The sequence below is a fragment of the Uranotaenia lowii genome, chromosome 2, assembly GCF_029784155.1.
Source record: "Uranotaenia lowii strain MFRU-FL chromosome 2, ASM2978415v1, whole genome shotgun sequence".
NCBI lineage: Eukaryota > Metazoa > Arthropoda > Insecta > Diptera > Culicidae > Uranotaenia > Uranotaenia lowii.
Window position 1 is genome coordinate 18,744,849 of NC_073692.1, and position 26,406 is coordinate 18,771,254.

At 44.7% G+C, this 26,406-nt stretch overlaps 4 protein-coding genes and 1 long non-coding RNA gene across 5 annotated transcripts; 1 reads left to right on the plus strand and 4 right to left on the minus strand.

Annotated features, from left to right (window-relative positions):
* Positions 1–368: 368 nt before the first annotated feature.
* Positions 369–10,772, minus strand: LOC129746483 (coatomer subunit gamma). The gene is made up of 8 exons (XM_055740141.1): positions 10,517–10,772; positions 10,297–10,427; positions 8,055–9,690; positions 7,809–7,993; positions 7,571–7,745; positions 7,315–7,500; positions 7,084–7,236; positions 369–1,223 (listed from the first exon to the last, which is right to left on the minus strand). Exons 1-8 carry the CDS (start codon positions 10,554–10,556, stop codon positions 1,093–1,095), a joined length of 2,637 nt encoding a protein of 878 aa, XP_055596116.1. The 5' UTR covers positions 10,557–10,772; the 3' UTR covers positions 369–1,092.
* A 1,853-nt stretch (positions 10,773–12,625) lies between these two features.
* Positions 12,626–18,685, plus strand: LOC129741130 (uncharacterized). The gene has a single exon (XM_055732834.1). It carries the CDS (start codon positions 12,626–12,628, stop codon positions 18,683–18,685), a length of 6,060 nt encoding a protein of 2,019 aa, XP_055588809.1.
* A 149-nt stretch (positions 18,686–18,834) lies between these two features.
* LOC129749453 (methylosome protein 50-like) lies at positions 18,835–20,706 on the minus strand. The gene is made up of 3 exons (XM_055744428.1): positions 20,475–20,706; positions 19,867–20,408; positions 18,835–19,802 (listed from the first exon to the last, which is right to left on the minus strand). Exons 2-3 carry the CDS (start codon positions 20,181–20,183, stop codon positions 19,598–19,600), a joined length of 522 nt encoding a protein of 173 aa, XP_055600403.1. The 5' UTR covers positions 20,184–20,408; positions 20,475–20,706; the 3' UTR covers positions 18,835–19,597.
* A 37-nt stretch (positions 20,707–20,743) lies between these two features.
* Positions 20,744–21,512, minus strand: LOC129749454 (uncharacterized). Its single transcript, XR_008738050.1, has 4 exons — positions 21,252–21,512; positions 21,129–21,187; positions 21,004–21,070; positions 20,744–20,947 (listed from the first exon to the last, which is right to left on the minus strand). It is a non-coding gene; the product is annotated as an uncharacterized LOC129749454 (long non-coding RNA).
* Positions 21,513–21,528: 16 nt separating this feature from the next.
* Positions 21,529–26,403, minus strand: LOC129741131 (uncharacterized). The gene has a single exon (XM_055732835.1). It carries the CDS (start codon positions 26,401–26,403, stop codon positions 21,529–21,531), a length of 4,875 nt encoding a protein of 1,624 aa, XP_055588810.1.
* Positions 26,404–26,406: the final 3 nt, after the last annotated feature.

The window sequence follows — 26,406 nt, forward strand, 5'->3', positions numbered from 1 at the left end:
CTGCGTTGCCGCTGCCGGTTCATTTTTGGAAAATCATCAGCTCCCCGGTGCGAATTCAGAGCATCAGGCAGCATCGTCGCCAGGCTCCAGCCGATTATCGTTCTGCGGCTGACTTGGCTTCGAGTTGAATGATGGTGAACGTATTCGGGAATAATCCTCCTTGCGTTCTACTACTGACGTCGTCGTCGTCGTCGCTCGCATAATAAATGTTTTAAAACATTGTACGGTGCTAAATATTTTATGCAAATTGGGCGTGTCGGGCTATCCGAGTGCATTTTAGAGCTCCGCAGACTAAATTACGTGATTCACGCGAGCGAAAGGGGGGACACAATTGGATTTCTCTACTTTCTCGAAATCAAACTAAACAATAATGTTGGTGACTATTTGTAGCTTTAATATGTTTGTCGGTTGGTTGGATTAAAAGAAAAAGTTTTATATTGTTCACTTCATTCAGAATGCCGTGTGATTTTTGCTACATGCATAATACAATCATTCACATTTTTTTTTTGTAGTTTGTTTCTGGTACAACTATTTTAGTAAACAAGATATCTTAACAATGTGTGTGTGTATTTCTGGCTTCATTTTTAATCGATTTACTTCGCTATCAGATGTATCTCATTAGTCGGAGTGTTTTATAAGATCACTACTGTGTGTACGGTTTTTGAAACTATACTTCCAACATAATCTGTATTTTGCCTAAAATGTCTACCATGTAATAATATATCATATCATAGCGTTACAAACGAATACCCACAAGATGGAAAATCACTGTGAAACTAAATTTTCCAGTCGATACAAAATATTAAATGATTTCTGATAAATATAGCCTAAAATAGGGTCAACATTTTGCACAAATAATCATTACGAGGCGCCACATTCGTTCGGAACGCAGGGCATCAAAGGAGAAGAAGAAAACTTGCATTTTCAAGCCGGTATATGTACGTTTTGTTTCTAGGTGAGAAATGTGTGTGGATTGTTTTTCTTGTTATTTGTTTTTTATTTTTTGTTTAAGGTCAACTTTAACTGCTAATTCCCTCTCTTAATCTTCTCTCTTTTTTAAACGTTCTCTCTTTTTATTCAGAGACTGCCTCCTTAGCCGACGGCCGAGCTGATTAGTTCGGCCACATCCGAATCCGTCGATCGCACCGTGAGGCACATGGTCACACCGTCAGACACTGCAAGCTTGGCGCGAACCATCACGTCGACACCCCCACGGAATGTACCTGCGGAATAGGAGAAAAAATGCATCTTTTAGATTGGTGACAAAAAACTGACCGCTGATGACCCAAACAACTGATGTTTCTGGATTTTCTACGTCCTGTAAACCTCGCCGTTGATAGTAAATAGCTCATTGTGAAAATTGCAGAACCTTTCAAGCAACACGAACAAATCGCTTGCCACATCGACATCTTCTTAGTAAACTTTTCTATTTATACACGTTTCCGGAACATCATCTCCATGGACAACTTAAAAAATGCATCGCAATGATTTTACTAGCAAAATATCATTCGGAAATTCTTGCCGGGTAGCAGTTCTTAAAGGCCCTTGTTGCTTTTTAAACGTCTCAATGTTGATCCGCTTTTCAATATTCTAAAAAGTTCTGGTGTCAATGTGCAGATTTCGGTACATCTTACCAGCTGATGCCACGACAGCAAGTGTGTAATGAACTCTACAGATAGTTCCGAGACGCCCTGTTAGCCATCAACGTTCAGATGCCTGCAAATTCGGAAATTAATCTTGCCTCTGGCCAAAAACATGAAGGAATTCCGTTTCGACCCGGTCAATTTGAATCATAAATGTTCGTCTGTGACCAGGTGGCAGAAAAAGTTTCACATTTACTCATTTACTCATTCACTGTGTAGAATTCAGGATAAACGTGACGTCACACATGACTAGCAACTATCCAGAGAGTTAAAAAGTCACTGTCATCAGTCAAAAAACTGTGACTATGAAAAAGTTAAAGCAGTCGCATTCAATACAGACGCTTTCTTATGAGTAATCAAGCAAACAAACTTTCCTCAATCATCAGTCAAATGAAGCGTCGAAATAACCATAGTCACCTTCTGTTCGTCCTCGTCATTTTGACTGTGACGGAATATTGTTTAGATTACGAAAAGGACACGCAGAACAAGCAATCCAAATACACGAAATTTTATGATTCATACAGAATCCATATACCTATCATGGTTATTTATTATTATTAAATCAACAGATCATATATTGATCCAAATGATATTTATAAATTAAGAGACTAACTACAAATACAAATCTACACTGAACTTAGAACACTAAGAATTCTTCTTCGGAATACAACCTTCGAAACGTCAAAATCAAAATGCTCTGAGAAGCAGTTGAAAGTCTTGATGACGCCAATTATTGCAGAGTTGGCCCCGTAATTCTTTAGTCTAACAGGAACGAAGAGCTGAAGATCCCGATTCCCCAAACCACGAGGTCGGACGCTAAGTGGAAGAACTTCCAAAAGTGCGGGAGAGTCGATTCTTGATGAAAGCGACGAAAGAAGCACGAGTGGCGGTCCTGCGGGCTTGCAGCGTGTCGATATCGATCAGGCGGCAGCGGCTTTCGTAGCTGGAAAGTCGAAAAGGGTCTTGCCAGTTTAAGTGTCGAAGGGCATACCCCAAAAAACGCCGTTGCATGGCTTCGATGCGATCAGAATCGTTTTGATAATATGAGCACCAAACCGCAGAAGCATATTCGAGGATCGATCGAACCAGACTGCAGTAAAGACTCTTCAGGCAGTAGATGTCCTTCTCAGTCGTATCTCGCCAAGGACGAGGTGATGGTCAGATGCAATGTCTGCGCTTCGCTTGTTGCGGACATCAAGAAGGCTCCTTCTCCATTTTCGGCTGATGCAGATGTGGTCAATTTGATTTTCTGTTCGGCCATCTCGGGATACCCAAGTGACCTTATGTGCTGGTCGATGAGGGAAGAGCGATCCACCGATCACCATGTTGTTGTTGCCACAAAATTCTACAAACAGCTCTCCGTTTTCGCTCATCCGTCCTAGACCATGGAGCCCCATGATGCGCTCGAGGTCCTGATTGTCGGAGCCAATCTTTGCGTTGAAGTCGCCCAAATGGATTTGAATGTCACCCTTCGGAATTCTCTCAACCACGCTGTTCAGTTGACTGTAAAACTGCTCTTTCTCCTGCAAGTCGGCAACGTCAGTTGGTGCATAACACTGGATCATTGTAAGGTTTCTAACTCGTGTTCTAAATCTGGCTACGATTATTCTTTCGTTTATCGGTTCCCATCTAATGAGGGCCGCGTAGGCCTGCGAGCTTAACAGGAAACCAACTCCTCGTTCCCGAGTAGCATGTTCTCCTCGTATGCCAGAGTAAAGCAGGACTTGCCCGGATTGTGTCTTGTGTTCTCCAGTATTAGGCCAACGGACTTCGCTCAGGCCCAGAATTTCAAGCTTGAGGCGGCTAGCCTCTCTAGCAAGTTGTTCCAGTTTGCCTTGTTGGGCAAGGGTTAAAACATTCCAAGTTCCAATTCGTGTCCGTGTTTTCATGCTAAAAGTCGTCGCCAAAGTTCCAGGTCGGTCATTTCTTTCGGATTCCGTAACAATTTCAAATCGGGAGCAGTAGGTTGTTAGCCTAAAGTCCCTATCCCGCGATGGGGCTGCCATCTTGGACTTAGCTGGCGGGAGCCGCATTTCATAAATTCAGCCGCTTGCTGCAAGACAGACGCTGTTTGAGCCGCCCCTGACCTGGAGAACAGACGCTCGGTTGTTGTTGCACGCCGCCCCTGACCTGGGGAACAGACGCGTGCGGCCACCTTCTCAGTCTGCATGCGACCAAAGCATCCACCGGGGTTGGGTACCCGATCTCCGCTTAGGTTACTCGCACCCCAGCCGGCACCGCGGGGAGGAGTTGTGAATAAGAGGTGATATGACCACTATGGGGTCTCGTGTTGCACATTATCCACCGTTTACCAGCCTTTAACAGTGTTCATTACTACCCCATATTCATCTGGGTACTGAACAGATAAATGTAAGACCCAAAAAGTATAAACTTTTTCCGAAAAACTTGCCTTCTGTTTTCAGCCAAGTTTCAAAAAGATTCTTAATGCAGAACATGGAAATCATGATCTCTATTTTGAGTTCTGACTTCAAAAATTAAAAAAAAAATGGACAACGAATTACGCCGTCTTGAATTACCAGTTTTAGAGATTATTTAACATTTTGAAATGAATGTTTAAATAAAATGCAAAAAGAATACAAAATTATGATATCTAAATTTATTAGCGTAAATCAATAAAAACCAGAAACATTTATTTTTGATTTTCATAGCGTAGTAAAATTGTAATTGTAATTTTGCAGATTTATTAAATTTAAAAAATATATAAACTTAAGAACCCACAAATTTTAAGTTGAACGTAAATTTTTGATTTAAAATTTAAATTACAAGTTTCGAAAGACATTTTAAAAGGTACAATGTAATTTTGATAGCAGCTAAAGTCCTTCGTCATGCGGAAAAGAAGACCCAGGCTTCTGGAGGCTTTGTCAACGATATAGTTGGTGTGATTCTTAAAATCCAGCCGCGCGTCGAGGATCACACCAAGATCTTTTACGTGTTGAGCTCGAGAGATTGCATCGTTTCCAAGGAAATAAATGGCTGAGAACGGGCGTCGTTTGCGAGAAAATGATATTACTACACATTTATTACGGTTTAAAGGTAGGCAATTGGCATCACACCAGGAGGCAAAGAGGTTAAACTGGTTCTGCAGGAAGTTCACATCTTCGGAGCCAATCCTATTTTGGTCCATCGAGGAGTTGCAGCACGTCATTGAAGTAGATTAGGAATACTAACGGCCCTAAATGACTTCCCTGAGGCACGCCTGATGAAGCTGAGAACTGCCTGGAAAAACAGTTACGTACGAACTGTCAATTTACGTCCAGTAAGGTAACTGCGGAACCAGCCAATAAGAGATCCACAAAATCCTAAACGCGCGAGCTTTCCGATGGCAATATCATGGTTCACCTTGTCGAATGCGGCAGACAGATCGGTATAGATGGCATCAGTTTGGGATTTCTTTGCGAAACTTTCATGCACAAACGAGGTAAATGTTAGTTGTAGTTGAGCGTTGAGGCATAAATCCATGCTGGTCGTTGGAGAGGTTGTGCTTGCAGAACATGAAAATGGGATCTAAAATCATCAATTCGAAAAGTTTTGCTATAGCACACAGAGCTGAAATTCCCCGGTAATTACTAAACATCTTTCCTATCTCCCTTTTTATGAACCGGGAACATGTAAGCTTCTTTCCACAGTGAGGGGAAGGTGGCCTGGTCAAGCGAACTTTGGAAGATAAGCCTGATAGAAGTCAGCAAAGAAGGCATAAATCTACAAAAATTCATAAAGAAGCAGATTGAAAAGTAAGCTTTGAATAGGAATAAGCAATAATGGAAGTCGAGGAACAGCTTGCACTTATCATATAAAATTGACAAGTTTGTTGGGAATACAGCTAAACGATACGGATGATACGAATTCCAAGCGAGTTCAAGTAGACAACCTGAAACTACAACTTGGCGTTAAGAGATCAGCTTTGGTATCTCATAGAAATTATAACCAAGCGAGGTGAGGAGACAGCTTGGGATGAATGTGAATAATGATGCAAGTCAAGAGAATTACTTGGATACATTGTTTTGAATTCCAGTTGAATTGAAAGGACAACTCGAAAATTTAAAAATAAAAAAAGAGAGGATTGCAGGAGTAGTGTAACGAATTTAAGTCATGTGAATTGTTAAAATAGCTTGGGAGCTTTATAGAACAACTTGAAATTGAAATGCAAGAATGTTATTTAAGATGACCAATACAATATGTCTTGATAGCGAGTCAATAAAGGTAAGTTATTGTTCATGCGAAGAAAGTGAGAATTCGGAACGAGAAATGAGTTATAAATTTCATAAAATAACATAATTTTTTCAAATAAGATAAGCAAAATTTGCCAAAACACAAAAGAAACCGCAGATATTCGTTGATAATTTTTCCCTCTCGGAGTTTCTTAAGCATGCGGTTAAAAAAAATCAAGTTAAAAAAATGGATTTCCCAATTCCAACCATTGAGTGTAAAATTTGTTTAAGAAGGCGGCAGGCACCTTCTACGGTAAACATACACCGGTGCCTCACCCGTTAGAATCGTCTTTCTCCTGTTGTAAAAACAGCTCCTGAGGTTTTTAAGCAAATTTTCGAATATCAACGAGGTGCAACGACGGATCGAAGATTTTGGCTTCACGAGCCGTCTCGAGAAGTATAGTTTTGCAAAATCACAGGGCAAGTATTAGATTATATCCTTGATAGCAACGTCATTCGTCCAGACCCTGACAAGGTCTATGCAACCCAGTCCATGATAGCCCCATCAGATGTCTTCGAAGCGCGCTGATTTTTTGGGGGGCAACACATTGCTAAGGCAATTTTGTAACCTAAGTAAGAAACTTACGTTTTCCTCTGGATAAGCTTCAAACGAATTTGCACCTTCAACATACACTTTGTGACCCAGCACTCAAAATAGATGTGTCGGCAGATGGATCTTCGGTTGATTCTGGGGCCGCTATCTAGCTAGTTTACTGGTGGCACCATGAAGGTGATTCAACAAACATCCCGTGCATTATCTCACGCAGACAAAAACTACAGCTAACCCGACCGCGAAAGCCTCGAGATTATATTTGCAAGCCCTCGACCGCATAATTTGGGAATGCCGATATATTGTCGAGGCTCATCTGCAACCATGTACGACCGGAAGAGAACTATGTAATAACGAATTTTCAGTTGGAGAGTAACAACAGATCAGTTTGTTTTCCTGGAAAAATTATACCTTCAATGACGCTGTCCCTAGAGTTTTGTCATGCTTCACAGCATGCACGTTTCTCGGAGACTAACATTTAGCATTAATTATCGACGTAACCTTTACAACTTACGAATCTCCAAGTTTTAATTTCTTCTCCAAACATTGATTTTTTTTTTTGTATAGGTAACTAACACATGTTTCCTCATGATATTGGTCAAGAACAACTAATAATAAATAAAACCAAATGAATACCGTGAAGAAAACTTAAGTTACTCACCCGAGCACAGCAACGTGTGCGTGTGTGCACCGTCGGCAACCCTCTCGGACAAATTGGCGGGAGCAAAGTCGAGGAATTTCAGAATGGTATTCACCGCCTCCTGTAAACTGTTGACGGTGGACAGAACGAAGGTGTCCTCGGATTCAACCCATTCTACAAAAAAAAATATAAAAGCGTTAGTTAGACCTCATTCTACTTCCAAGAGGAATATTATTCCGAATTGAAACAAACCTTCCGTATCGGCACTGTCCCAGGCGGCGTTGAAGTTCTGCTTCTTGGACTTTTGTATCTGATCGGCGACGGTGATTTCGATGTCCTCCAGCATGTACTCGTCGTCGTAGCCCTCGTCCGAGTCCGGCAAACCGGTCGTCGGATCGCAATCCTTCACGATAAATCGCAGGGTGGCACCGAAAGCAGCTGTTTAAAAAAACAATAAAGCAGTTATAGAGTATGTTTCATGTTAAGCGAACAATAAAAACAAACTTACCGATTGAGTTCGGCAGATCAGGTGGGTATTCAACGATAACGTAAGTGGATTCTTTCTCGCCGTACGGTAGCTTTGTGCACGGTATAACTGCCCGGGTTACGAAGCCTTCCGGCAAGACCAGATCGACTCGTACATTCTCGAGTAATTGATCGGCTAGCGTGTTGACGCAATCGAACTGAAATCCAAAGTAGGTTAGTTAAGTACTGTGAAACGGCTCTTTAAAAAAAGGATAACAAACCTGGAAAACGACGTGATGGGCGAAGCAGTGTTTCACACAGGACACCGTGTATTCGGTTTCGCTTTCTGTTAATTGGACCGGAATCGAAGATTTGTGGAGCGCTCCCAACCGGTGAATGCCAGGAATTTGTAACAGCTTCTCGGTGTTCGCTTCCTCGCGAGTAATACGTGGAACCTTGGGAAGCGCTGAAATGAAAATTATCGATAAGATTAATAAGTTTGGCTAAAATCCAACTGAACAGCTCACCGTTGTTCATGATCATAACTTCATCGGTCACTTCAGGTTGCACAATTTGGGATTTTGGAACGACCGAAAGATCGAACGGCTCCGTCAATGGTCCGTTCAAGTGCTCCTTGAGTGATTTCTCAAGCAAAGGCAACGAAACAATACCGCTGTCGATGATGTAGGATTTGTTCAAATCCATATTTCCACTTGTCAAAATGGAATGGTAATAGGTGGCCCGATCTCGAACCTCGTCGTCGGTGTCCATCTGGCAACGGTTAAGCAGAACCAGTACATTCGGGAGAAGGTCCGGACATGAAGCACCGAACTGAGCAATCGCGGCCACAGCTGCTGCACGAACAGTTGCATTTTCCAGGATCACTCGATTGTAAATGAACCGGATGTAACGAGATGGGCATTTTGAAAATGGCCCTTCTTTGCCCAACAGATGAAGAATGCGAACGGCAAGAGAAGTGTGTTCACAATCCTCGATAAACTCACAGAGGTGTGATAAACCCGATTCCTTGGCTTCTGGATTCTCTTCAATGATCAGAATGATGGTATCCACGATGGAGGTTTTGTAATCCAGGCCACCTTCTTCTCTTAACATTCCACTGAGGAAATTCATCATGACCCCATGCTTGCGAGGGAATTTAGAACACAGGGCTCGAATGGCTTGTACAACCACAACTTTGAATTCATCCGAAATTTCAGCGACGAAGGTGGCAATTTGCTTCATCAAACGTTCTACTGAGCTTTCGGCTCCTGTTTTTAACAGAGTGGTAATGGCAAGAGTGGCCACAGAACGATTTGAATCGGCAATCAAACCTTCCAAATCCAGATTACACACATTGACAGCCGGTGGATGAAGCATGGCAACTTTGTTCATCGTTCGAACTGCGGCAAAGCGAAGTGTGGCCTTCGAAGACCCGCAGAACAACTGAAGAATACTGACAGCAGTGGACAGTTCTCTCGGGTTCGTGCGTTTCAAATTGACGAATGCATGAGCCGCTTCATAGACAACCATCTCGCTCTTGTTTCTCAGACAGGACTCAACGAAATCGAACAATGGAGATTCTGCACTGGAATTGCCGGCAGCATCTTCTTCCTCAATAATCTTGCATGCGATTCGTATGAGGAAACAAACAGCGTACGGGCTCTTCAAATTTTGCTTCGTCAGCTTGTTTACGAGTTTTGTGACGGCCAATCGGTCAGCTTTACGAATGTGATACAATAATCCCAATCCGTGATACTGAACCATTATGTTGTCGCTGTTTAAAGCTTCCTGGGCTTCGTTTGCCCAACGTTTGACGACTTCTCCGGCCGTATTAGCCAAATGCAGTGAACTGACCAGAGCTCCACTCGAGACTGGAGCATTTCGATCCACGATACACTGCTTCATGTAACGCTCCACGGCCTGCAGCATCGTGTTATCGGTAATGCTACACAGGGCACGAATGGCCGGAGCCCGATATAGATCCTCCTTGCCGGTCATGTCCTTGGTCAACGAGCTGGTCACAATGATGACATCCTCCGCAATGGGACTCAGCTCTTTGATGCCCAGATAGACCATCCGACGCATGATGACGTCCTTCGATTGAAACAGCTTTGTCATGGCGAAGAAACATTCGGTGGCCTCCCGAGAACCTAACTGTTCGCCCTGAAAGTTGAGGAAAAAACCATTAATAAAAGTTGTAGTAACCTTGTTTATATTTGTAATTTGTAATTTTATTGATTATCAACTTCAACGTAGCCTGTTAGTTACAATTAACTTTATAGTCAGGTTAAGGAAAACAATTCTCGAAAATATTCTACTTATTGAGTGTTAATAATTAAAAGAAAAACAAACTATATTATCAACTGTTTATATTTGGTTGACTTTGCAGTAAACGAGCTTACTGAAAAGCAAAGTTTTTTCGAAGCCATTTGGTCATATTTATTATTTCATAAAATTTTAATACAACTCTTGAAAGAAGGTGGTTTTAATGTTTTGATTTAAATTAATCGTCTAGTTCTTAGATGACTTTTGGAAATTGAACCCAGATTTGACAATTTGTAATGCACTTAAGTTAAAAATCGAAATTAATTATTCGGATTCAGTTTTGCATGTCTTTTGCTCGTCTGATGCAATATGAGTCATTTTATTAAGTTTGTATTTCTTTTGGATTGCATTAAATTTTAACATGCGACTATTAATGTAGGGCAATCAAGCTGTTAATCTGAAAACATTTTCGAATGAAAAAAATCTCTCGTGATACCAACTCACCTGATTGATCAAGTACAAAATTTTGGTAAGAATGTGGGTGCATTTTCTCGCATTGACCGGAGTTTCGTTGAATATCCGGGTCTCTTGCAACACCGACGTCTTCTCCAGATTCTGGAAGGGATTGCTACCACCTTGGAAAATCCGAAAAAACATTCATATTTTAGAAACATCAAAATTCGATGTTATCATATACACGGGCGGGTGTCCATTTTTTCTTTACCTTCCTCCTCTTCTTTTTTGTCCCGTTTGAAGGAGCTCATTCTGCTGGAGAAAACCGCTCAAATCCAACTTATTAAGAACCACTTTTGCCTCCCGGTCTGGTGTCTGCTGTGTCGGTAAGGATGCCGCCCGTCACTCAACACGGATTTGCCGGAAACTGCACCACTTTTGAAGCTGATTTTAGAGGAAAATTTTCACCACGTCACAACGATTGATGTTTTACACACGTACAAATCGGTCCGTCTTTCGCGACGAAATGCGGATGACGGAATGAAACTGCACTGAGATAAAACAACTGTTGAGAATAATGCTTTTATTTGTGTGTTTGATTTAAAAATTTATTTTATTTTAAATGCGGAACAAACTCGTTAAAAATACAGTAATTTTTTCAAACTTCCAAACGGCGGATGTGAATGAAAGACTTTCATAATCGAAAGGTAAAACGAAGTTCAGGTAGCTCGATTGAATATAAAAACATGAAAAATTTTGAATGACGTTTATTCCAGTGCAATACATGATGCAAAATTTTGACACTTTATGCACGCACATTTGACGTTAGCTATAAAATTGATAAATTTAAACATAATTTAAATTATTTTGCATACTGAGAAAAAGTTATTTATAATGAGTAAGATCGGAAATTAAAATAAAAAATTAATTCACTACAAAATTATATTCTTCGCTTAGTTTTTATTTTTCTACAAGTGAGTGACCAGCAGGTTTGCGTTTATACTCCATAGAGTTTAAAATCTTTTTATTTTACTCCGTACAGAGTTTACAAATTTTAACATCTTTTCGCGCCTGAAATCTGTGTTGACTGCGCAACACACTTGGACTTCATGTTCGAAATCTGTCCTATTCCTAAAAGCTATCGATCTTCGTTTATAATTCTTTTTATTTTCATGTTTCCCTTCGTATCTTCTTTTTTATGCTAAAAACTGTTTCAACTAGTTTTTGAAAATGATTTTTTTTTATTTAACAACTAGTTTATTAAAGGCCTTTTACTTTTACAAAGTTTCAATGTGCCGAGTGTATTCGTTTCACTAGATTAGTAGGGAAGGGGGTCGTAATAGTCGCGGCGACTCAACTGTTAGAACTTTTTAAATAAGGGGAATTCCTTAAGGAGAGGGTTTATAGGGGGGTATTGGAAATGAATTTGAAATTACGATTTCGGCTCTTTAAAACCTAAAGCTAAGAGCCGTTCTAAACAAACAAGTGTAACATAATATCGAAAGTGCAGGTTAAAAAAGGTTGTTTTCTCTAGTGTGGTTACATTACAAACTGATAAAAAAACTTAAAAAAAACGTAACCCTTGGGTTGAGAAGGTCGAGAAAAAGGTAAATAAACGATTTAAAATTAAGAACGATTGATTAACAATAATTGTTGGAAAACTGGCCACCGTGCCAGTCCGCGGTTGTTCAAAAGTCGCTGAGAAATAACAGCGAAAACAAAACGTCATCGTTGCCGCCAAAAGTGACCGCACGAGGAAAATTTTCACTTCTGTTAGCCATTTTGTATCGAGTTGCGTACTGCGTAGAAGCAGAAAGTTTGTTTTGTACTGAAAGCCAAATTTCGAAGTTCCGTTTTGTTTATTATCGTTGATTTTTGGAATCAGGAGCGTAGGATCATGTAGGTATACATGTAGTTTGGAGTGGCTCGTTATTAACTTTTGTATTTTAGTGTCAGGCAAAAGCGCTGATATTGGGTTGAACATCTCTGTTGAACAGAGTGCTAAAAGTAGCAAATCGGTAATTTTTAATTAATTTTATTGTATAACGCCGCAAATTACCCAGAATATTGTCCACAGGACTCTTTGCTCTCGATACGAGGTTGAACTGAGTTGTATTAGGGCCTGAATAGCTAGGGTCACTGATTTGTAAGTTCTAACCTATAAAACCATTTTGAACCATGTTTGTAATAACTCATCTTTTATTCCATAGAATTGAAGCACTACAAAACTATAAATATAGTCTGCTATCAGTACCAGTGCATCGCTTTTCATTTGCCGCCCTATCACAACATTCTTCAATTAAATCAAATTGAAGTCGAAATTCGTCGAGCAACTGGGAATCGTCGAAATTAACTTTATGTTCGAGGTTCGCCAACAAAGATGGAACGAGAATTTCAACCCAAGACCGGAACTGGTCCGGAAGCTGACAACGACACCACTATTGTCGATCAAAACTCCAGCTGCGTGGCTTGCAGCAAACCAGACAGTTTTGACGATATGGTTGCCTGCGACTTGTGTGATTCCTGGTGGCATCAGTGTTGCGCGGGAGTAACCAAGTCAATTAAGGACCGTGATTGGACATGCCCCAGATGTTTGCCGGTTCCAAGTCGAGCAAATTCTATCAGATCCACTTCGACGGTGCGGAAGGCCCTCCTCGAAATCAAATTGCAACGAATCGAGGAAGAGAAGGATCTAAAACGGAAGCAATTCGAAATGGAGCAGAAGTGTTTAGACGAAAAATATCGTCTGCTGGAAGCTGCCGCGGTCGATGATGACATTGACAGCGAAGGAAGCCGCCAAGAATATCACCGTAGACGGCAACGAACGGAGGACTGGGTGTCCAGCAGAACAAGCAACGTTTCGGAAAGGCTCGAAGGAGCTGTTGGTGGTGTCGACGAGGGGCGTACCGACGCCCAGCCGATTGAAGCTGAACAGATTCAGCAAGTAAATAGTGTTGTTCGCGAGCTCAATAGCAAGGTGGCAAACTGCCAGAAGGAGCCAGATCCATTGTATGCGAACTTGAAAGTTATCCTGAAGGCGTGCCAAATTCAAAATAACGCTTCAGTGAGTGGCACACCCTACACAGGCACAGTGCCAAAAAGCACCCGAATGCTGGCTCCGCCGATTGCTCCCCGTACATTCGAGCAGTATGAGCGTCGAGAAGAAAATGTCTTTCCTGACAGCACGGAATATTCTATGCAGAACCAATGTAGTTATCGGAAACATCCGCAGGTGGAACCCGGATATAACGCACCGGTGCCGCAACACATAGCACCCGAACGTGATGTAATGCCAAGCAATTTGACACCCTCGCCACAGGCAGGCTTGTCTGGCAATCGAATTCAACATTCGTCAATTGTTTTGAGCACACCATCGGCATCGCAGATTGCTGCCAGGCAGGCACTTTCGCGAGACCTCCCAATATTTTCCGGCAATCCAGCTGATTGGCCGGTGTTTATCGCCAACTACAATTATACCACAGAGGCGTGTGGTTTCAACTGCGGAGAAAATATGATCCGCTTACAGCGTTGTCTGAAAGGTCCTGCCTACGAGGCAGTCAGAAGCAAGCTAGTCATACCGTCATTGGTTCCTGCGGTTATCGACGCGTTAGAGATGCGGTTTGGGCGTCCCGAATTGTTGATCGAGACTTTCATCAACAATGTGAAATCTACGACGCCACCCAGAGCGGATCGTTTGGAAACCCTAATAGATTTTGGGGAGAAGGTGCAGACTCTTTGCGACCACATAATTGCTGCTGAACTGACTGATCATTTGGCCAACCCGCAATTGATGAAGGATCTAGTTGAAAAATTGCCTCCTGACTACAGAATGAAGTGGGCTGAATTCCGTGAGCCACTGGCGAAAGTAAATTTGCAAACGTTCCGAGAATTTATGAACCGGATTGTCAAGAACGCTTACCGTGTAACTGGTGCAAGGTCGATTGTTGAGGAGGTGAAATCAGTGAAGCGCGACCGAGGAAAGAATCCAAATCGCATTTACGTGCATACCGAAACCGGGGGGAGCGATCCCGGCCGATTGAATACACCCGCTGCTAAGGAGCAGAAACCAATCGAATGTGCTGTTTGCAAGAAACTTAATCACCGAGCCAGGGAGTGTAAAACATTTGAAGCGCTATCCGTAGAAGATCGCTGGAAACGTGTGAAGGATTTTGGTCTCTGTTTTACGTGCCTTTTTAGACATGGACGTCGACCATGCAAAAACACTAAACGCTGCGAAGTCAACGGCTGTGAGAAACGGCATCACCCGTTATTGCACTCCGATCAGAAACCCCAAAAGCCACCTACGACGACCGTGGAAACGCTAAACGCTGCTATGAATCATCAGACGGCTGGTTCTACTCCATCACTGTTTTACCGCATCGTACCTGTAACGGTCCATCAAGGTGAACGATCCATCGACACTTTCGCCTTTGTCGATGAGGGGTCGTCTGTTAGTATGCTAAATACCGATCTGGCTGACAAGCTTGGTTTGCAAGGACGCAAGAAGCCACTTTGTATCACGTGGACGTCACAAGTAACAAGAACAGAACAAAACTCCCGTCGAGTGTCTTTTGAAATCTCCGCATTGGGTAAACCGAAAAGATTCCGAATGTCCAATGTGAGTACCATCGAGTCTTTGGATCTTCCAGTTCAAAGCCTACCCATCAGCGACTTGCAGAAACGATACCCACACTTTCGAGGTGTTCCGGTTGTGGGCTACCAGAATGCAGTGCCAGAGATACTGATTGGCGTGGACCATCTGAGATTGGTCGTGCCACTCAAAGTTCGAGAAGGAAGTAAAGGAGAACCAACCATCGTTAAAACTCGGCTGGGTTGGAACGTGTATGGAGGACAACGAAATTCGATGCCTTTCGCGTTGAACTTTCACCAGTGCGAATGTAATTGCGACGTGAATCTTGAGGATTCAATCAAAAAGTATTTTGCAGTCGAAGAAACAGGAGTTAAACCCACCTTGTATCAGGGGTCAGAAGAAGATGCCCGTGCGATGTCTATTTTGAAAAACACCACAATCCAAGTGGACGGTCGCTATGAATCGGGACTATTGTGGAAACACGACATGGTTGAACTTCCCGATAGTCGCCCGATGGCACTCCGACGGTTAGAGTGTTTCGAAAGGAAGCTCCAAAGAAATCCACAATTGAAAGCTAATGTTGAGCAACAAATCGACGAATACCTGAAAAAGGGTTATGCGCATCGCGCCACCGAAGCCGAGCTGGCAGCAGCGGATCCGCGGAAGACGTGGTATCTGCCACTCAATGTTGTGACCAACCCCAGGAAGCCGGGGAAATACCGCCTAGTTTGGGACGCTGCCGCCACTGTGAAGGGCGTCGCCCTGAACACGATGCTGTTAAAAGGCCCGGACCTCCTGACGTCATTACCGGCAGTCCTATTTCGTTTCCGGCAGCACACGATCGGCGTGAGCGCCGATATAAAAGAAATGTATCACCAAGTGCGGATCCGCAAGGCGGATCGAGATGCCCAGCGATTCCTCTGGCGTAGGAATCCAACCGATGAGCCGGAAGTGTTTATAATGGATGTGGCCACTTTCGGGTCGGCTAGTTCCCCAGCAACGGCCCAATATGTGAAAAACACCAATGCTCTCCAATTCCGAGATGAAGCACCGAGAGCAGTCGCTGAGATTGTTGATGGGCATTATGTTGACGACTTTGTAAGCAGTTTTCCGACCATTCAAGAGGCACAGCAAATTTCGGCGAAGGTGAAGGAAATCCACCAGAAAGGTGGTTTCGAGCTGCGAAACTTTTGCTCCAACAGTCCGGAATTGTTGACATATCTGAACGAACAAGCTGAGACAACAACAAAGGTTCTTGGTGTTGATAAAAACGACGATACTGAGAGAGTGTTGGGTATGATGTGGGTGACAACAAACGACACTCTCCAATTTTCCACCACGATGAGCGCGGATATTCAAAAACTGGTTAAAGAGAACACAAAACCAACGAAGCGTGAAGTTTTGAGGTGCGTAATGACGCTTTTCGATCCGCTGGGCATACTGTCTCCGTATCTGGTCCACGGAAAAGTTCTGATCCAAGAGTTGTGGCGCTCTGGTGTAGGATGGGACGAGCAGATTAGTGATTGTAGCTTCCAGCGGTGGCTCAAATGGATCGATATTGTGGATCGAATCAACGACATCAAGATACCTCGCTATTATTTCGGCAATTTTGAAACGCCCGGCACCATTGAGATCCACACATTCGTGGACGCGAGTGAGGTGGCTTACGCTTGTGTGACGTATTTCCGACGAATAAACGAAGATGGTACAATCAATGTGGCTTTAGTATCGGCGAAAACGAAGGTGGCTCCTCTGAAGCCCATGACAATACCACGGATGGAGTTGATGGCGTGCGTGATCGGGACGAGGCAGGCTCAGTTCGTCGTAAATGGGCATTCCTTCTCCTTTACGAGGCGGTTATTCTGGAGTGATTCTAACACAGCCCTCAGTTGGATTAATTCCGACCCCATGAAGTTTCAACAGTTCGTTCGTTTTCGTGTGGGAGAAATTTTGGAGTCAACGCAGCGACAAGAATGGCGATGGGTTCCGACGAAATTGAACCCAGCAGACGAAGCAACTAAGTGGGGTGTGGGTCCTTACTTTTCGGATTCCAGCATCTGGTTTCGAGGCCCAGAGTTTTTGTATCAGGAAGAAGAACTGTGGCCAACAAGGAAAGCATTAAGTGAACCAACCGAAGAACTTCGTCATTGCAACATGCATGCAGAATCAATCCGCTTAGAAGACCCGATCGATGTGGGAAGATTTTCGCGATGGAGCAAGGTGCTGCGAGTGACGGCATACATGTATCGATTCTCACGAAACTCGAGGAAGAACAGTGTTCGCAATTTTGATAACTTGACCCAAGAAGAATTGCTTCTCGCAGAAAATTGCCTTATTAGAATGATTCAACGTGATACGTATCCGGAAGACTTGAAGATACTCAAAGAAAACTCCGAACTCCCAAGACAGAAATGGAAGGCTTTACCGAAAACCAGCAAACTTGAACAACTTTCGCCGGTCCTAGATGAGTTCGGGATTCTCCGTGTGGATAGTCGGATCGTAGCTGCTAAACGTGTTTCAAAGGAAACAAAATACCCCATCATATTGCCAGGTAAACACGTACTTACCGAACTGATAATTGATAGTTATCATCGTAAATTTCTGCACCGATTTGATGAGACTACGGTCAACGAAATCCGACAGAAATATCACATCCAGAAACTTCGATCCTTGGTGAAAAAGATCTCCAAAAGGTGCGGAATATGTAAGATTCGTCGTGCTCAACCAGTGGTGCCCAGGATGGCGGCACTCCCTCCGGCTAGATTGTCTCCATTTGAACGGCCATTCAGTTATGTTGGAGTGGACTACTTTGGACCCATCCATGTGAAGGTTGGACGTAGCCAAGTAAAGCGGTGGATAGCGATCTTCACGTGCCTCACTGTCCGTGCAGTACATGTCGAGGTAGCGTACAACTTGTCCACGGAATCCTGTGTGATGTGTGTTCGGCGTTTCATCGCTCGAAGAGGGTTTCCGATAGAGATCTACAGCGATAACGCTACGAATTTTCAAGGAGCCGAACGACTGCTGTTTGAACAAATCAACAATAAGTTAGCTACCACTTTCACCAGCACAACGACATCATGGTTCTTCATCCCCCCTGGCGCCCCCCACATGGGTGGTGCCTGGGAGAGAATGGTCCGATCGGTGAAGACGGCCCTGTATGCTGCTTGCGAGAACGAGTTGTTAGATGATGAAGCCCTTTACACTTTTCTGGTCGACGCAGAGTTAATAATTAACAGCAGGCCACTTACATATATGCCGTTGAACTCAGAAACCGAAGAAGCATTGACGCCTAATCATTTGATCTTGGGAAGCTCAAATGGTGTGCGACAGCCTACGATTCCGGAAGAATGTACCCACGATCTCCTGAAGCGAGCATGGACTAAGGTGCAGAAGAAACTCGACCAGTTCTGGCGAAGGTGGGTTTTGGAGTACCTGCCAACACTGACCAAACGTACCAAGTGGTTCAATGAAACGAGAGATATTGCTGTCGGAGATGTGGTACTCATAGTCAACGAAGGAAAGCGGAATTCCTGGGAGCGAGGGTTGATCGTGGAACTTATTGCTGCATCGGATGGACGGATTCGACAAGCCTGGGTTCGAACGGGCAATGGTGTGTATCGGAAGCCGATTGCTAAGCTAGCAATCCTTGAAGTGTCGTCTCAAGATGGTGGTTCCAGAGAGTTGCCTGACTGCGAAAGGGGCTCCATAGTGAGCAACGATGAAGGCGTGAACGAGGATTCCGGAAGTGATGAAACCGAGGCCAGCCGTAGGTTCCATCGGGGGGAGAATGTTGGAAAACTGGCCACCGTGCCAGTCCGCGGTTGTTCAAAAGTCGCTGAGAAATAACAGCGAAAACAAAACGTCATCGTTGCCGCCAAAAGTGACCGCACGAGGAAAATTTTCACTTCTGTTAGCCATTTTGTATCGAGTTGCGTACTGCGTAGAAGCAGAAAGTTTGTTTTGTACTGAAAGCCAAATTTCGAAGTTCCGTTTTGTTTATTATCGTTGATTTTTGGAATCAGGAGCGTAGGATCATGTAGGTATACATGTAGTTTGGAGTGGCTCGTTATTAACTTTTGTATTTTAGTGTCAGGCAAAAGCGCTGATATTGGGTTGAACATCTCTGTTGAACAGAGTGCTAAAAGTAGCAAATCGGTAATTTTTAATTAATTTTATTGTATAACGCCGCAAATTACCCAGAATATTGTCCACAGGACTCTTTGCTCTCGATACGAGGTTGAACTGAGTTGTATTAGGGCCTGAATAGCTAGGGTCACTGATTTGTAAGTTCTAACCTATAAAACCATTTTGAACCATGTTTGTAATAACTCATCTTTTATTCCATAGAATTGAAGCACTACAAAACTATAAATATAGTCTGCTATCAGTACCAGTGCATCGCTTTTCATTTGCCGCCCTATCACAACAATAATAAAAAATTAAAGGCCACGGGTCCAAAGAATTGAGCTCCAATCTCATCTACCTGTAGTTTGTTAGATCGAATCGCGTTCATGTTATAGATTTATACTTGTTCTGAAAATTTACAGGTCGTTCGTTTGTAATGTAATCATAGTTCATTAAAAGTACCTCCAAATGAACATCAAGTTCAGCTAACTTCATATAGTCCATTTCTTGAAATGGCAAGAAGCGTCTCAGTAATCATATAACCAAAAATAGGGAAGAGTCATACGTATGATGTATCTGTCCATTACCGTTCAAGGGTAAATCCATCGATTGATGTTCGACGTTGGAAACCTTCTAAAATTCCAATCGTTGGAAAAACGTGTCCCAGCCGATTAACCAACAACTTGTGGAATGGTTAGATTCAAACTCTGGGGACAAGTCCGTTTCCCACAGCACGTCACGGATGTAGTTTGGTGCTGGAGAACACTCATACAGTAGCGAGAAGCATTCATCGTAGAACTTGATTTTGTTGGTATAACCAATAACTGCAAACTGGGACCTGTTGGCAAAATACAATTTTCATCTAAACGTGTTCAATTATTCTAAGAAATGAAGTAAATTACCCTTTGAAGGAAATTTTATGAATTCGTTTCCCGAAAACTTTCTCGGAACGCTGAAAAACATTCGGCTTCCGGGTGTCCACGAAGTGAACATAGCCCGCGTCATCGCCAAGTGCAACCAAACGGTTGGCCTCATTCTTGGAAGTCCAATAAATGGTGCTAAATGTATATCGATGATGCTCGAAAAGAGCCGATGCCGGTCGTGGAATTCTCAAATCCCACAAAAGGGAAGATTTGTCTAGCGAGCAGCTGACAAATAGCGATCGTTCCTTCCGGTTGGCTGACAAACCCTTGATTTCATCTGCGTGTGCTCCACGCATTGTGCTCACAGACCGCAAATAAGCTTCCGAGTTTCAAACCGTCAGACATCCATCGTTGGAACCGGTCACCAATTTGTTATCTTCGGCTTCCAAAATATCCATTGCCGAGACCCCTTCGGCATGCCCAGCTTGACCGTCCACTTGGAAAAGCGAAAAATTGTTACCTCGCGCTGGATTAAAGGCAGACCATAGTTCGACCGAGCCTTTGTCATTGCCTAAAACGAACTGAAAGTAGATTAAATTTTGTTCAGTTAAAATCTATTTCAACATTTCTTTTAAGCAATTGGTCACCAGATTTGGATCCTTTGTAAATTTAAGCCCCGTTATGCTGTATCGGCACTGCTGTTTGAAGCACGACTTTGACTGGTCTGGTAAATAATCCAATCCTTCCCAACCGTAAAAATTGGAATTCCATCGTCGACCTTGGAAATCGTTACCGGCAACAATAGTCAGCCCATTATTATTCTGCACCACGAAATCCAAACACGGATTGAATCCATTTGCGGGAGTCTGCTTGCTCGTTAACCGGTTGTAAATTGTTACTTCCGGATCGTGGTAACAACGAAAGTTTGTTTTCGGATTCGTAACGTTCCCTTTTATTTGTCCGTTCGAAGCTCTACCGGGACACGTTTTAAATTCCTACGATTTGAATACAAATTAATTTTGGAATACACTAAGAACAATTTTCAAGCTTACGTTTAGTGAACTTCCTATCGCTTACTTCCGTCTCGATTCCAGCTATTTTCCGCTGCTAGTCCCTACACCTTTAATAAACCTAGGTTAGAGATTCAATTACCACTTTTCTCAATCAATTTCTCACCTCAATTCGATTTCGGTTCAATCTGGCGATTCCTAATTGAAAACGCTTCGTTGCGTGGTATTGTAGCCTAGATTAATTAACAATGCATTAGAACTATCACTTTTAATCACTTTTCATAGGCATACCTGTGCTCAACTTCCCTGCGCAGTTTCACTTCGCGCCTTCGTACTAAAGTTGCAAATGCCTAGATTGGGATAATTTTCAATTATTATTTGCGTTACGCAATTCAATTTGGTGTTTAGGCCTACCTTAGCACGTAAATTTAGGGTAAGTATTCAAACTCAACAATAACCACTGCGAACTTAGCTTTAATTTTCTTCTGATCACCAAACGATACTACTTGCATTGAAATTCCACAATCTTTGTTTTGTTTACAATCTATCTCGATTTATTTTTCCCGCCTATACTCCTGAACTCACTTCTCACCTACACATTCGAACGCATCTTCGAATTCTCCTGCTGTCATTGCGCGAGTGCGTTCAATGGCACTTTCGGTATCGAAAGTCAGTTCAGTGACACTCCTCCCTAGTTTGCTGACTCCGCCTCTGAGTCAGCAAACTCCTTCTTAGCTCTTACGTCTATCACTGCAACCTTTACCGCCGGTCTCTCGTAGACACCTTTCGCCGTCTTTATTGTTACGGTACGCACCTGCCCGTCTCGGTTTACCGTTCCGATAACTCGTCCCTTGGGCCAACAATTCCTCGGCAGCTCCGAGTCGACGATGACCACGATGTCGCCTTCTTTGATCGGTGGTACGTTCTGATGCCACTTGGAACGCCTGGTGATCTCCGGCAGGTACTCCCGCAGCCATCTTTTCCAGAAGTGGTTCGCGATCTGCTGCGATAGATGCCAACCTCGACTCAAAGCGATGGAGTTGACTTCCGGTTCGGTCCATGGTTTGAATCCGTCGGAACTACCCAGCAACCAATGGTTCGGTGTGAGCGCTGGTGCGGCATCGTCTTCGATGGGTACGTGGGTAAGCGGCCGTGCGTTGATGATGCCTTCGATCTCGACCAGAGCACTCCTCAGTTCTTCCTCCTTCGGGCGATGGGGTAGCTGCAGTTCCACTAAGGTGCGCTTGACGGACTGCACGAGTCGTTCCCAGCTCCCCCCCATATGGGGAGCTGCCGGTGGATTAAAACACCAAGTGGTGGTCGCCGAAACAAACTCCTGAGCCATCTTGTGCTGGTCGACGTCTTGCAGGGCTTGCTTCAACTCCCGATCGGCTCCGATGAAGTTAGTTCCTCTGTCGCTGTAGAAAACGGAAGGTGTTCCTCGTCGCACAATGAAGTTGCGGATCACCATTATGCACGAGCTTGTTGTTAAAGAGCTAGCTAAATCAAGGTAGACCCCGCGAATAGTGAGACAAGTTAATAAAACCCCCCACCTTTTTTCAACCCTTCTCCCTATAGCCACTTCCATCGGTCCAAAATAGTCGATGCCGGTATGTGTGAACGGTCGAACGAAAGCTGCTAGTCGACACTTTGGTAGGTCAGCCATTGCTGGAGGTCGGGGACGAGCTTCCCGCAGCTTGCAGCGTTGACAGTTGGACCTGATCTTGGCGTATACTCTGCGTAGACAACTGATGCAGTATTTCTGGCGAACTTCGTTGATGACTGACTCGTGGTTTTGATGATGAAACTTCTGGTGGTAGCTTTCAACGATGAGATTCGTAATCGGATGGTCGCGCGGAAGGATAATAGGGTTGGCGATTTCCACTGCTAGAAACTTGCACGCTCCAGTCCTGCCGTGCATGCGCAGCAATCCTTTTTCATCGATGAACGGGTTGAGCTTGTACAGCTGACTTTGCTTGGGAATCGTTGCGTTGCGGTCGTCGCGTCGGAGAATGTTTAGCTCGGTTCGGAAGACGTCTTGCTGTGCGGTACGGAGAAGGTAGTCCTCAGCTTGGTGTATCTCCTCGCTCGAAAGGATTTCGATGGTGCGGATGAATTTCTTTGGTCGAAGCTGGCGTAGATACCGAAAAACGTAGGCGGTTGTGTTGACCAATCGTCTCCAGGTTGAGAAATCTTTAACGGGGATGATCTCGCTTTCCGTTTGGAAGTGCGCGTTGACGCACGCTCGCAGCTCTTCCACCGGTTCTGTCAGTTTTTCCGGGGTATCTGGCCATTCTTTTTCTGCTTGCCACAGGAATTCTGGTGCTTTGAACCATCTGCTGTCGTTCGTAAGGGAGGGTTGACACTGCCACTTCGTGCCTTCGTCCGCCACATTCCACTTCGTTGGGACCCACTTCCAGCTCGATACGCTCGTGAGATCTAGGATTTCGCTGACTCTCGCGGCGACGAATGCGTTGTATTTGCGGTGGTCGGCACGTATCCAGGCGATAACGTTGCGGGAGTCTGACCAAAAAACTCGACGGGCAACCTTGATCGATAGTCCCTGCATGACAAACGCAGCTAATCTGGCTCCAATTACTGCCGCTTGAAGTTCGAGCCTCGGAATCGAGAGATACTTGAGTGGTGCTACACGACTCTTAGCGGTGACGAGACTGCATTCGATGTTGTCACCTTCCACGAATCGAAGATAGACAGCTGCCGCCGTGCCATTTTCACTAGCATCGACAAAGGTGTGCAACTGGATCTCGGTGTGATGACCGATCGATGAAGACATCCTGTAGCACCGCGGAATACTGACGTTCTCAACGTCCGGAAGAAGATGCAGCCATTTTCGCCACTTTTCGAAGCACTTATCGTCGATGTTTTCGTCCCAGCCTACTCGGGTCCGCCAGATCTCCTGTAGCAGTACCTTGAGAAACATTAGGAAGTGCGCGATGAGACCTAGAGGATCGTAGATGGTCATCAGGGTGCGGAGTACCTCACGTTTCGTAGGGCAACGATTGCCTTCCAGCAGCTCACGTCCTAGCCGATCCCAGTTGATTTTGTAGGTGAAACAGTCGGTCTTAGTACACCACCACATTCCCAATACCTTCTCGGTCGCTAAGCTGGATGACAGGTCGAGGCTTTTCTCTGCACAGGAATCTCCACGAAGCGCTGATAGTATGCCAACGGAGTTGGACATCCAATTGCGGATTTCAAACCCGCCTCGATTGTTGATGTCCCAAACAGTCTTCGCCAACTCAATCGCCTCCTCTTCGGTCTCTGTGCTACACAACATGTCGTCGACATACGTACACTGCACTATGGCCGCAGAGGCCGCTGGGAACTGCTCGCTGAAACGTTCCGCGTTCATGTTCTTCACGTACTGTGCACTGGATGGAGAACAGCACGCCCCGAACGTCATCACCTGCATAACGTAAACACTGGGTTCACCTAGCTCTCTCTCCTCTCGCCACAGAAATCGCTGGCTATGCTGGTCTTCGCCTCTAATTCCAACCTGGTGGAACATCTCCCTGATGTCGCCACAAATACCAAATCGATGTTCGCGAAATTTGAAGAGCACGGAAACCAGCGGAGTGGTAAGATCCGGTCCCGTGAGTAGTAAAGAGTTCAGCGAAACTTCATGCGTTGTTGCTGCGGCGTCCCAGACGAGTCGAACTTTTCCTGGCTTATTGGGGTTGATGACCGGAAAAACTGGTAAGTACCAGACACGCTCGTGGTTTTCCTCCAGTTCCTCCTTCGTAAGCTTCCGAACATAGCCCTTCGTTACGTAATCAGCCAGTTTCTGCTGCAGTACTCCCCTCAGCTCCGGGTCTTTCGCCATACGTCGCTCGAGATTCAAGAACCGCTTCAGCGCCATCGGTTTGCTGTCTGGCAGATGCGTGATGTTGTATCTCCAAAGCAGGCCGGTTGTATATCTCTCGCCATCGAATTTGGTTAGCTCACGAAGTAGTTTGAGGGCCCTCTCATCGTCGGCGGAGCGCATCGTCTTGGTGGGTGCAGTTATTCCTAAACTCTCAAGAGAGAAGAAGTCCTTCACCGCGCGATCCAGCTTCTCATCAGCGTCATCTTCCGTCTGGTTGTCACAGGCGTAAACGTGGTACGTATAGTGCACCATACTATGCGACTCTCCCGTCGGCGCTCCTCCGTAGATCGTCCATCCCAGGTTGGTCTTAACTGCAATCGGTTGACCAGATTCGCCCTCTCGACTCTTTCTAACCAGCGTCGCGTTCGCGTGTTGCACTCCAATTAGCAGACGAGGTCGAATATCGATATACGAGTCTACGGGAATTCCTCGTAGGTAGGGGTTATCTTGTTGAAGCTGCTTCACGTCGAGCGTTTGAGATGGTAGTTGCAGCTCCTCGACTGTCCTTACATCTTTCAGGTGATACCGCTTTCCTTTAAGCCCGGACACATCTAAACTGACGATTTGGCTGTTGTCCTCTGTTCTATATGTTCCTCCAGTCCACTTGAGATCCAAGGGACGAAGTTCTCCTTTTAGGTTCAGCTCATCCGCTAGGTCTTGGTCCATAAGCGTCAGCGAGGATCCGTCATCCAAGAAGGCGTAGCATTGAATCACTATCCCGTTTCCATGCACCAAGACTGGAACATAGCGAAACAGGACAGCGCTGGACCCGGACAGGTGAGTGTTACAGGACCGCTCTTCCCGTTGCGCGTTGTCTCCAGTCTGGATGGGCGTAGACTCTGAGTTTGGCTGCATGGGCTCGGACTCTGGGTTTAGCTGCTTGTGCAGCAATGGGTGATGTTTGCTTGTGCATCCGTTGACTCCGCAGTTCCTGGACACACACCCTCCTCTGTGGCGCTTTAGGCATTTCCGGCACATCTTGGCTTCGCGTGTGATTGCCCACCGCCCATCGTATGACAACTCTCGAAAGCCTTGGCAGTTCGCGAGAGATGCACAAGATCCCCTGCAGACAATGCACGCTGTGGGGTAGGCTCTTCTGGCACCGGCTGATGATGTACTACCTCCTGGCAAATGAGCGTGGTACTCCCCCTGGTGCTCAACGTGAGCATTCACGTATGCCTTAGTTCTCCTGCGTGGCTCCTGGTTGTGAGACGATACTTTGGTCTGACGCGGCTTCGAAACCAGACATGCGTCTTCGCCTATTTCGTAGATCCATTTGCCGAAAGTCTTCAGGTTAACCTTCCGAATACTTCTGGAGTGTTTCGCCCACTGTAGTTGCATTGGTCCCGGAAGCTTGGAAACCAGTGAGTTCAGCAACGAAGCATCCTGCTTGAGCTCCTTCCGACCACAGGCGTCGATCGTCACCGTCAGGTTCTGGACGTCCAGCGCGAAATCGACCATCGCGTTCATCGACTCAGGGTCGACCGGTGGAATGGCAAGAACCTTTTCTTTCAGAGATTCGATGATAAACCTTGGCTGTCCAAACTTCAATTTGAGCGCATCCATCGCCCTGTTCACTGTCTTCGGATGGAGAAGAAAACTTCGAACGGCAGCAAACGCATCTCCCTTCAGGCAGTTCCTCAGTCGAATCATGTTTTCGTCGTCTGTGTAGCCGCACATCCG

What these genes read in the sequence shown, in the direction of transcription:
- LOC129749453 (XM_055744428.1), bottom strand. Translation starts at nt 20,183, where the DNA reads ATGCGTGGAGCACACGCAGATGAAATCAAGGGTTTGTCAGCCAACCGG. An exon ending in CATAAAATTTCCTTCAAAGG is followed by an intron (nt 19,803 to 19,866) that starts GTAATTTACTTC and finishes TTTTGCCAACAG; the next exon opens with GTCCCAGTTTGCAGTTATTG.
- LOC129741131 (XM_055732835.1), bottom strand. Translation starts at nt 26,403, where the DNA reads ATGTGCGGCTACACAGACGACGAAAACATGATTCGACTGAGGAACTGC.
- LOC129741130 (XM_055732834.1), top strand. Translation starts at nt 12,626, where the DNA reads ATGGAACGAGAATTTCAACCCAAGACCGGAACTGGTCCGGAAGCTGAC.
- LOC129746483 (XM_055740141.1), bottom strand. Translation starts at nt 10,556, where the DNA reads ATGAGCTCCTTCAAACGGGACAAAAAAGAAGAGGAGGAAG. An exon ending in AGTTATGATCATGAACAACG is followed by an intron (nt 7,994 to 8,054) that starts GTGAGCTGTTCA and finishes TTTTCATTTCAG; the next exon opens with CGCTTCCCAAGGTTCCACGT. An exon ending in GGACAGTGCCGATACGGAAG is followed by an intron (nt 7,237 to 7,314) that starts GTTTGTTTCAAT and finishes TTTTTTTTGTAG; the next exon opens with AATGGGTTGAATCCGAGGAC.